The sequence below is a fragment of the Diabrotica virgifera genome, chromosome 1, assembly GCF_917563875.1.
Source record: "Diabrotica virgifera virgifera chromosome 1, PGI_DIABVI_V3a".
Taxonomy (NCBI): domain Eukaryota; kingdom Metazoa; phylum Arthropoda; class Insecta; order Coleoptera; family Chrysomelidae; genus Diabrotica; species Diabrotica virgifera.
In genome coordinates this window covers 146,672,174-146,684,113 of record NC_065443.1, presented here as the reverse complement: position 1 = coordinate 146,684,113, position 11,940 = coordinate 146,672,174, and the positions used below count along the sequence as shown (strand labels likewise).

Genomic DNA, 11,940 nt, shown 5'->3' with positions numbered 1-11,940 from the left:
TTTGACGTCCATACGTCATTTGCACCTCAAGTATTGAGGTATGTTTAGGTCCTTAAGTTCATCAGTTTTCCAAATCCTGCCCATATTAGTCTTGCTTTTTAGTGACTTCCACTTAGCTAACCACTTAGCTAACTAATACAAAATGGGGAGCACAACCACACACTCTCCGCACTTCTGCCTTGGCAATATGTTTTTCGGCCGCGGAGTTTGGAGCACCAGTATGGGCAAACTCTGCTCGCGCAAAGAACGTCGACGTGGCTATAAATGAAACGGTCCGTATAATATCGGGTTGCCTGAAACCGACACCTATCGAAGAGGTATACCCCATAGCTGGAATTGCTCCACCACCTATCAGGAGGAAGGTCACGTCAGAGGTAGAACAGAAAAAGCAGGAGACGGACCGAAGACACCCCTTATATGACCACCAAACTCAGCCAAGCAGACTAAGATCTCGGAAAAGCTTCCTGAAAACATCAAGATCCATCCCCGAAGCGCCAGAGACGCGCCGAATACACCTATGGCAAGCGTCAGCTACCGCGACACATTTCCCTTCCTCAGAGGAAATGGCTGCGGGACACAATTTACCGTATCCGACTTGGAGAGCGCTAAACAGACTAAGAACCGGAGTTTCACGTTGTGCTAGTAACCTGAAAAAATGGGGATACCAGGAGGACGATACCTGCGACTGTGGCGCGGTTCAGACCAGCCGGCATCTACTATCATGCACAGAGATGAGAGAGACCTACACAGAAGAAGACTTAATTATAGCAAATGACAGGGCCATACATGTGGCCAACCATTGAAAATAGAGAATTTAAAGTTGTTGGTGTTCCGGACACGGAAAGTAAGTAAGTAATGACTTCCATACTTTGGTTCTCTTTGTCAAGTTTCAGAATTTGGCCCAGGTGGATATACTGTTGGACTTGTTGTATCCCATTTCTATTTATAGTTATACGTTTGGGGTCGTTTGTGTTTATCGTTATTTTTGTTTTGGTCATACTTTTTACCGTGCTAAGGTGATCTTTGTACATAAAGAAAAATTGATCTTAGACCACCGTTGAACAAAAGGCTAGAAGCCACGTTTTATTTACTCCACGTGCTCTCCAATATACAGTAATACCTTGACTTACGCAACCCCTACTTCCGCAAACCCAGAGTTACGCGATTTTCAAATCTTGTCGATTTGTTATTTGATATGTTATTTTAAAATCTTGTCGATTCATTATTTGAGCGCCACACAATCCTTTAGTTATCGACGAGAAAGAATTACCACCCACACACTATTGCTGATCGAATTTATTATACATATTTGGACTTTTTACACGGAATCAGCGATTTTATTTTGTATTAGGTATTTCTTATACAGTGTGACTGCGTAACTTGGAACCATATGGGAAACTTTTTTAATATGAATTTTACGAAAACAGGTATTCTTTATAAAATGCTCTGCATGGCCTAAAACCTAAGAAGATATAACATTTTATCAATGGTATACGAGTTATGTCAAAAAATATTAATTTCGCTCAAGAGTAAAGTGCCTTTATATTTCACAATATCGAAAATTGTCATTGAGAAAAGTTGTTTGTAATTGAAAATTATGTTATAATCTGCATTTGCACCCTTCTAATTGAAAATTTTCCTCAAATCACGGACACCCAACATCAATTTTATTTATGATAGCTCCGTTATTGTTAATTTTACGAAATAAAGTTATTCTTTATAAAAAGTTTTGCATAGTCTCGTAACCAAAATAAAATTATAAGATATTAAATTTTGTCAATTTTATACGAGGTATGTCAAAAAATATGAATTTCGCTGAAGAGTAAAGTACCTTTATTTTTACAATATTGAATATTGTTATTTTAAAAAGTTGTTCATAATTAAAAACTATGTTTCAATATGCAATGGTATCCTTCTATTTGAAATATTGTGAACTATAAAGGTATTTTACTTTTGAGCGAAATTCATATTTTTGACATACCTCGTACAGAATTGAAAAACAATTGATATCTTATGATTGCATCTTAGTTTTTTGACTTTTGATTCAGACATTTTGATTTAGACATTGACTCAGACATTTTTATAAAGACTAACTTTTTTCGCAAAATTGATAATAACGGAGTCATCTTAGATAAAAATGATGTTGGGTATCCGTACTTTGAGAAAAATTTTCAAAAAAAATTTTTCAATTAGAAGAGTGTAAATGCATATTATAACATAATTTTTAATTACAAACAACTTTTCTTAATAACAATTTTCGATATTGTGCAATATAAAGGTACTTTACTCTTGAGCGAAATTCATATTTTTGGACATACCTCGTATATGTATTATTGATAAAATTTGATACGTCAGGATTGCATCTTAGATTTTAAACTATGCAGAGCACTTTATGAAGAATAACTTTTTTCGTAAAATTGATATTAGAAAAGTTTCCCATATGGTTCCAAGTTACGCAGACACCCTGTATACAGTTTTATCTAATGGAGTGGGTGTTTGTTACTTATATATAGGGATTTTTTGTTTTATATCTAAGAAGACTTGAAAGAGGAATAATGCATCCAAACGAAGTAAAACTGATCCGCCTGTATCAAATAAGAAAAGAAAAACGCTATCTTTGGAATGTAAACTTAACGTAATTAAAGATTTTGAACCAAAAATGAAATTTTGTGATTTATCATTTTTTGTATTTCATATTATTATCATATTTCATAATATTATCATATTTTGTATTTATGTATATATTTTTTTTATATTGACGATTTATCAAATTTCAGAAAATTGTATTTGTTATTGTTATTGTTAGATATTATTTATTTATTTTTTCTGACTTTAATTAAGCTTTGTCCATAAAATTTGTATTTTCAGTGACAATAAAGCATATTTCTATCAAAGAAGTTTGATCTATCGGAATCGACGGTCAGAACAATTATAAAGGACAAGGAAAAAATTCTCGACACTGTAAAAAGTGCACAATCTTTGAATTCCACCATTGCATCGTACATAAACGTCATGGTATTGGTATTATCGCCGAGATGGAGACAATGTTAAAATTATGATGTGATAATCAGGTGAATGTGAAAAATTATTGTCCTATTCACCAGAACGCAGTGTGCTGCCAAGCTAAGCTAATTTTTAGAGATTGGGGGTGCTGGAGAAATCGCTAAAGATGAAGAGTTTTAAGCTAGTAATGGCTGGTTCAGCCGATTTGAAAGTCGCTATAATTAGCATAGCATTGCAGAAAGCGGAGAAGTGGCAAGGCTGATAAAGAGGCGGCGTCTGGCTATCCGCAGAAATTAAAAGATATAATATATGAATCTGGCTACACCAAGCAAACCATATTCAATGTAGATGAGACTGGCCTGTTCTGGAAGAAGGTGCCTACGAGAACTTTTATCGCACCCGAAGAGAAAACCTTTCCAGGTTTTAAGGCTGCCAAAGATCGATTGACGGTGATGGTTGGGGCAAATGCAGCTGGTGATTGCAAGTTAAAACCAGTCTTAGTTTATCGCTCACAAAATCTAAGAGCATTAAAAAATAAATCTAGATCTGGCTTTCCTGTGATTTGGAAGTCTAATTTTAAAGCTTGGGTGACAGCTTCCCTTTTTGAGGATTAGTTTGGTAACTATTTCATACCTGAAGTCGAACGTTATTGTCAATCAAAACAAATTCCATTTTAAAGTGATGCTAATCATGGACAACGCTCCAGGTCATCCTCCTAAAATTTTAACTAGTTTTGACCCACATGTGAAAGTTGAATTTTTGGCTTATTACACCAGACGATCATTTGCACATTTGCATGAAGTTATAAGAGAAAACCACGAGCTCTGTGTTAAAGACTTTTGGAAACAATTCAACGTTTTAGATGCAGTGACAATCATTGGACAATCTTGGAATGAAGTTTCGCAAAAAACGTTGAATGGCGTGTGGAAAAAACTGTGCAATGTTTTTCATCACTGACGCTGAAATGGAATTGATGCGAGAGCCTGATGAAATTATTTACGCTATTAAAAGAAGTTGTTGGTATAGCCTTGAAAATAAATTTAGAAGTTGATGATGATGACGTTGAAGAACTTTTGGGGTGGCGATTACGCGAATGCTGGTTTATTACGCAATCAAATTTAAAATGGACTGTAGGGAAATAATAACAAAAAAATCTTACCTTATTTTAACTGATAGGTCGAGAAGTCTTCAGTTATTAGTAAGGTGAAGGAAGGAGGGAGAAAGAGTTAATTTATTTTTTACTATAACTGAAACCGGCGTTTTTTGGCGACACTGGATAACTATGCGAAACGACTTAACGATTGAATTTGTTCTTACTTACTGAGGCTACTACTAGTTACTACTAACGAAAGGTAATTAAAGAGAAAACAAAAAATTTAGTACAATATCTGGGCAAGAAAACAGGCCAGGTACTTCGAATGAAATAAATTTAATGAGGCCAAAACATCCTGCCCCCCGAGTTTATTTTTAAAATAAAAGAAAAATAACGAAAAATCAACGAAAACTAATTTAATTTTAATATGCTAAGTCTGCACATTAACCCATCACCCTAAACTAAAATTTTAACTACCAAATAAAATAAAAAAAAAATTCCTCTCTAGTTTATTGACTGGGTAGAGGACACAGTTTAACGACTGGGCGCATGTAACTACCGTTCTTGGTTCGCACTTTTACGATTCGATCAATCCCATCTTTTCCAGGATACAAAGTCTCTATGACTGCCAGAGGCCACTGTAAAGGTGGGATAGTTTCATTTTTTATTATAACTGCCATTCCCTCTTTGGGAGGATTCGAGTTAGTGTTCCATTTTAAACGAGACTGCATAGAAGACAAATATTCTGAATGCCATCTTTTCCAATAATGTTGAACAATGCAATCTAGTAATTTATATCTTTTCAAAGTACTCATATTTTTATCAAGATCCATCGAGGGTAATGACACTAAAGGTTCTGTACATAAAAAATGCGATGGAGTCAGCGCGACTGGATTTTCAGGGTCGTTACTTTGAACACAAAGAGAACGCGAATTCAAAAGACACTCGATTTGTGTCAGAACAGTTAAAAATTCTTCGTAAGTAAGGATCTGATTCCCCACAACTCTACTTACATGAAATTTTACACTTTTTATATTGCTTTCCCAAATACCACCGAAGTGACTGCCATAAGGTACGTTCATTTTCCAAGAAATTTGGGTATTATTAAGTTCCTCTTGGAATGCATCTTTATAAGTTTTTGAAGTAGTTAATTGATATATTTCATCGAGGACTCTTTTGGCACCCACAAAATTTGTGCCATTATCTGAATATAAAACCTTACAATTTCCACGACGAGATAAAAATCTTTTGAAAGCGGCTAAGAAACAATCTGTAGAGAGCGAGGAGGCTAATTCAAGATGTATGGCTTTCGTACTTAGACAAACAAACAAACATACGTAAGCCTTTTGAGTTTTTACGCCACGATATTTTCCTATAGTAATGAAAAACGCACCAGTATCATCTACACCAGTGTGTAAAAAGGCTTTTGCCTGATTGACTCTTACGGCGGGTAAGTCAGCCATCATAGGATAGGTAGGTTTAGGATTAAGACGAAAACAACGATTACATCTCCAAATTCTATTTCTGATGGCCTGACGACTAGATAGTATCCAATAATTTGTTCTCAGAAGATTTTGCAACAAATACGCTCTAGCATGTAAATGCAATTTATGGAAATAATCTATTAACAAAATGGTTAAAGGATCGGCTTTGGGCAACAAAATCGGATGTTTTTGTTCAAAACTACATTGGGAGTTGGACAAACGTCCACCTACTCTAATTATTCCATTTTCAATAAATGGATTCACACGACGTATGGAAGATTTTACAACGAGATTTTTAGAAAGGGCTTTATATTCTTCAGAAAAATGTTTTTGCTGGACAGCTCGAATTATTCAATTTCTGCAATTTTTAAATCAAATAGAGATATCCGTTTATTTAAAGGCAATTTTCTAAGAAATCTCAATACGTATACTGTGGAATTTAAAAGTTTCGACCAACTGGAAAAATGTTCAATAAGAGTATACAGCGGAGAAATTACACGAGTGATATTACCAAAGAAGGTTTGTGATCTATATTCAGAATCACAAATCATAATTTCCTGTCCGTTGACGGACTGAATAGGCCAATATTCTGGCTTCAACAGTAACCAATTTGGACCAGTAAACCATGTGGGGTGGTTGACTAACGAATAAGGAAACAAACCTCGAGAGGCGCAATCAACAACATTTTCCTTTCCAGGAACAAAAAACCAATACTCTGACGGAACCATCTTATGAATTGTAACAACTCTATTTTGAACAAATAATTTGAGATTTTCCTCTGAGGACTTTATCCAATTTAAGACAATCATGGAATCACTTAAGGCAAAAATTTTATCAATATTATGTTCAGGAGAATAAGTTTCAATAGCATGTGAAAGAAGCTTTGAGAGAAGAAGCGCTCCACAAAGCTCTAATCGAGGAAGAATTATTTTAGACATTGGAGATACTTTAGATTGAGAGTATAGTAAAGTAACTTTAACTTGACCTGTACAATTAACAACCCTGGAATAAACAATGGCTGCATATCCAGCAGCACTTGCATCTGAAAATCCTACAAAAGACAACGACGAATTAGGTGTAACTGCTATATGGCGTGGAATTTGTATTTTGTATAGGACATGAAATTCATTTTGAAACTTTTCCCATGCTATTTCGATTTCTTCTGGTACAGTACTATCCCAATCTACCTTTGGAGTCCAAAGTTTTTTTATCCAAATTTTAAGCAAGAGGGTTATAGGAGATAGGAATCCCAAGGGATCAAACATACGAGCAACAAGTGAGAGCATGTTTCTTTTTGTACAACGGGTCGATGAGGGTATTTCTAACCCAAAACTAAAATTGTCACATTTTTCTTCCCATTGCAATCCTAACACTTTGGAGACTGACTTATCAAATTGTTTGGTTTTGACCAATTGAAGGGGTTCGGGGATTGTCGATAGTAGATCGTTCGAGTTCGACATCCATTTGGTTAATTTAAAACCACCTTTTTGAAACAAATTAACTAACTGAGTGTGTGTAACTATAGCTTCAGAAACATTTGGAAAACTGCTAATAAAATCATCTACATACATATCTCTTAAAATTGGGATGATATCATCAGGAAAATTTTTAGATTCGTCATTACATAATTGTTTTATTACCCTGAGACTAAGATATGGTGAGGAATTTACTCCAAAAGTTAAAGTATTTAATTGGAAAATAGAAATAGGATCATTGGTATCAAATCTCCACAAAACTCTTTGAAACGAACAATGAGATTCAACCACTTTAACCTGCCTATACATTTGTTTCAAATCAACGACAATTGTGATTGGAGAAAGACGAAAATTCAACAATATTGTGGTAGGATTATTTTGTAATTTTGGACCTTTATAAATAATTTCATTTAATGACGGTCCTTTACTAGTTTTCATAGAGACATCAAAGACTATTCTACAAGGAGTGGAAGGGCTATCTGGTTTAAAAACACAATGATGGGGAATATAATACGACAACCAATCAATGGTTTGAATGGGAACTAAACTCATGTGCTTTTGGTCTAAATAGTCTTGAAAGATATCACAGTAAAGTTTTCTAAGTTCTGGGTTTGGTGCGAGGCGATTTTCTAAGGACAACAATCTATTTTTAGCAAGAACAAAAGAATCACCCAGTACATTAGGATCATTTTGGAACGGCAACGGAACTGTGTATCTACCATCTGCATCTCTACATACATTTTCTAAAAATAAATTTTCACAAATTTCATCTTCTGATGAACTATTAGTAACAGTGGGCAAATCCTCTAATTCATACATTCTTTCGACTAAGGAATCTAAATTCAACAAAGGGTTACAGACGAAAGACAAATATGTGTGGATTTTTTCAAAATTTGGTGCAGCTGAGCCCATGACTACATAACCTAAACTAGTCTCAATAGCTGATAGAGAATCTTCGCAAGACACTCTATTACAACCAATGATATTTGAAAAGACAGATAAGCCTAAAATACCATCTATCTTGCCAGGAAAAAAGAAATTCGGGTCAGCTAATTTCAAGTATTCTATACTATTAATACAGTCTTTGTCAACTGGTTGATCTGGCAACTTATTAGAGATTGTGTCTATAAGCAACACTTCTATAGGATATTGTATTTTTTTTATCAAAATGGGAAAAGATAACAATGTTGGTTTTACCTACTATCGGGGTGGTTGATCCTCCTATACCAGAGACTGTCAAATTTAATTTCGAATAACTTAGGCCTAATTTTCGGGAACAATCAAAAGTAAGAAAATTAGCAGAAGAACCACTTTTTAACAAAAATCTAACCTTGTGAGCACTACCCCATTTATCAACAACTGTAACCATTATTGTCCCAAACAGACTAACAGAACTCGATTCTGATTCATTTGGGATATTTTTAGAATGGCGGACATGTAAACTAGAAGGATTACCAGAAGAACCAGAGGTAGGCTCAGTACTAGTGGAGGGAAATGGAACATTTTCATTAGGCCGAGTAGTATTTGGCTTATGCAACTTGGAATGGTGCCTAGCTTTGCACACAACACAAGAAAATTTTGACGGACAATTTAATACTCGATGCTTTGAAGAAAAACAATTTAAACATAAATTATTTTCCTTCACTAATTTAAATCTGGATTCAAATGGTAGCCCTAAAAAGTGCTTATTCTGTTCTTGCAAATGAAACGATTTTTTCGGTTTTTGAAACGAAAAATTATTTTTGGAATTCCTTGATCTATCATTTTTAATAAGAGATTTACTACGTTGGAGTAAAAATTTCAATAAATCATCATAAGCGGGTAAATTATTATTATTTCTTATTAAATCAAATGAATCTATGGTATCTTGTGGTAATTTTAACATAGCTAAATAAGTTAAAATATGATCATCTAAATTATCGAGATTTAATCGTTTTAGTGCAGAAACATTAGTATCAAACTTTTCCAAAAATATTTCCAAATAGGATGCATTATTAGATGGCAAACCGCGAAAATTAACAATTCGATCCATATAGAGATTAAACAAATATTTTTTATCATTATATCTGTCAACAAGCATATTCCAAATAATATCATAATTATTAGGAATGGGTTCTATTGAGCTACAGCTTTTCAATGCTTTCCCGGAAATACAACTCAACAAATACTGCAGCTTATCGGACTTCGGATATTCTATTTTGTTATGAACAAATTGTTTGAAATTTTCATAGAAAACAGGCCACAGAGATATATCTTCACCATCAAACTTAACTAATTCAAATTTAGGCATTTTAATATTAGAATTATTAGTAATATTGGGATTATTACTCAAAACAACAGGTTTATTTATTAATAATGAAGCTAAATATTCAATATTGGAGTACAGATCATAAAACGCATCTAAATGCGTATGGTAAGCAACGCCAGCATCTGGCTCCATCTCTTGTTTTAATATAACGATATCTTGAACAATTTCCTCATATTCTGATAGAGTTTTTTCGAAAGTACTATATCTAACTGCAAAGTTACGCATTTTTGAGGCATTTTCTGGATCTTTTTCTAAGGCCGACCCGGCATCGTAACATAATTGAGCCCTACGAAAGATAGTTTCACGTTTAGAGCATAATCGCTCCAATTTTAGTTCGTTTTGACTTTTAGGCATGTTTAATAATAAATATTGAAATTCTTTCCAAAAACTATCAATGATGAAGAAATAAAATGGAACAAAAACCAAAATATGTCAACAATAGTAGTTAGGTGTATATATATTTTCAACAATTACTAAAATTCTATTAAACTAAATCCAAACAAATTATTTTTAGGTTTGCAAAATATCCAAATCAAATATATTTACTTAATCAAAATCGATTTCACTAAGCGATGGGTTCAGAAGCAAAAACACGAATTCAATGTTCTAACTATAGTCGACCGAAGAACAAGTTTTTTCTATACACGACAAAAGAGGATACCTACACGACGATTTAATTAGATTTTAACACGACAAAATATAATATACCGATTGCAATTATAATTTTAAATAAATTAATCCAATGCGAAAAATACGATAGATCTTGAACCGGCAAAACAACAACGAAATTGATAAATTTAATGAGGCCAATACAACTGTTGAATTTCCACAATCAGGAGATGACCTCAGAGAAATTCATGAGCAAGAACAAAACATTGAAGAGCTTGAGTGTTTGGATCCAGTTCAATCTGAGGATCAAATGACGGTTGGAAACTTGACGGAAGGCCTCAGTTTAATTGAATAGAGATTAACAATTTTATAAAATATAGACCACAACGAAGAACGCATTTCTTCTACCAAACAAGGAATAAAAAAATTATTAGCCTACTATGAATAAATTTTGCGGGAGAAAAAAATTTTTGAGCTGTCAAACGACTTTGTTAGATTTTATGAAGCCTTCTACATCAAAATAAATTGAATTGGCAATTGTATATACTAAGATTTTAATAAAAAAATTTGTGTAAATTCCGTTTTTTTAACTTCCGGTCCCAATTAAAATAATTTATATACATACATATACGCAATATTATACCCCGACTTACGCGAATCCGACTTAAGCGATTATCGCTCGGTCCCACCTATCGTGTAAGTTCGGGGTATTACTGTATTAAAAATTATTCCGCTGTTGTTAAATGAGGAATAAATTACAAGTCTACTAGTATCTTTTGTTTAATCAAGTGTTAGAAGTTCACATCGTATGTTGGTAGCCTAGATATCGGGGTTGCCACTTGCCACATTCCCACATCTCTTCATTTAGGATCTGTATTGATAGTGACTTGGTGAAAATTAGTGCATAAATACATTTGAAAGACTTGGTAACTATTAGTTAGTAATAATGTAATGTATAAGTAAATGATGAAACGGTTGCAAGTGTTAGTCCATAAATGCAATGGTAAGGTAAAGAAAATGGTCAATACTCACAATATTTTTTCTTTATTGATGTTCAATATTGTTCAATAATATTGATGTTTAAAAGGATTTATTATTTGTGAGTATTGACCATTTTCTCTACCTTACTATTGCATTTTTGTTGTAATTTTCAAAATCCGTTTGCATATTTAAAAATAGCACAAAAAACTAAGTGTAATGGTTCGCTTAAATTTCTTTACCAGACAACTTAATGACTTTAAGTTTGAAATTATATTAAACTTTTTAAGAACTCTGAGAATAAAAAAGCAGGTATTAACATTTAATAATAAATTGTTAAAGTTAATGACTAAATACTCATTTTAAAAATAATCAATACCCATTTATTATATTGGAACGACCCACAAATTAATCACAATAAAAATGCAGGTCCGGATTACCAAAAAATTATAAAGTAATTATAACCCTGAAACAATACCCTGTATATTGAAATTTTCAAAATCCGTATCCACATTTAAGACAACATTTAAAAACTCTGAGAACTCTAACAACTATTTCGATATAATTTCAAAAGTAATGGTATTACTTAAATTGTCTGCGTAAAAAATTGAAGAGAGCCATTAAACTTAGCTTTTGTGTTCTTTTCAAATGTTCAAACAGATTTTGACAATTTCAAAATACAGGGTGAGTTTCAAGCTCACTATTACTTTATATTTTTTGTTAATTTGGACCTGGATTTTTCTTGGGATTAGTAAGTGGATCGTTACAATGTAGTACATGAATAATTATTAATTAGGTATTTTTAAATTAAGTATTATTTCATTAATTTTATTAATTTATTATTAAAAGTGTTTTAAAGACCTGCTTTTTAATTTCAGGTATTTCAAATTTTAAATGCACATATTTTAATTTGAACCCAACCCTGTGTGCTTTATGGGACTACTCGCTTTTATATTCACAATTGAGGAAGTTTTTGCATCATATAGGAAT

At 33.2% G+C, this 11,940-nt stretch overlaps 1 protein-coding gene across 1 annotated transcript; it reads right to left on the bottom strand.

Annotated features, from left to right (window-relative positions):
• Positions 1–5,927: 5,927 nt before the first annotated feature.
• LOC126891761 (uncharacterized) lies at positions 5,928–7,151 on the bottom strand. The gene has a single exon (XM_050661045.1). The coding sequence runs from the start codon at positions 7,149–7,151 to the stop codon at positions 5,928–5,930; it is 1,224 nt and encodes a 407-aa protein (XP_050517002.1).
• Positions 7,152–11,940: the final 4,789 nt, after the last annotated feature.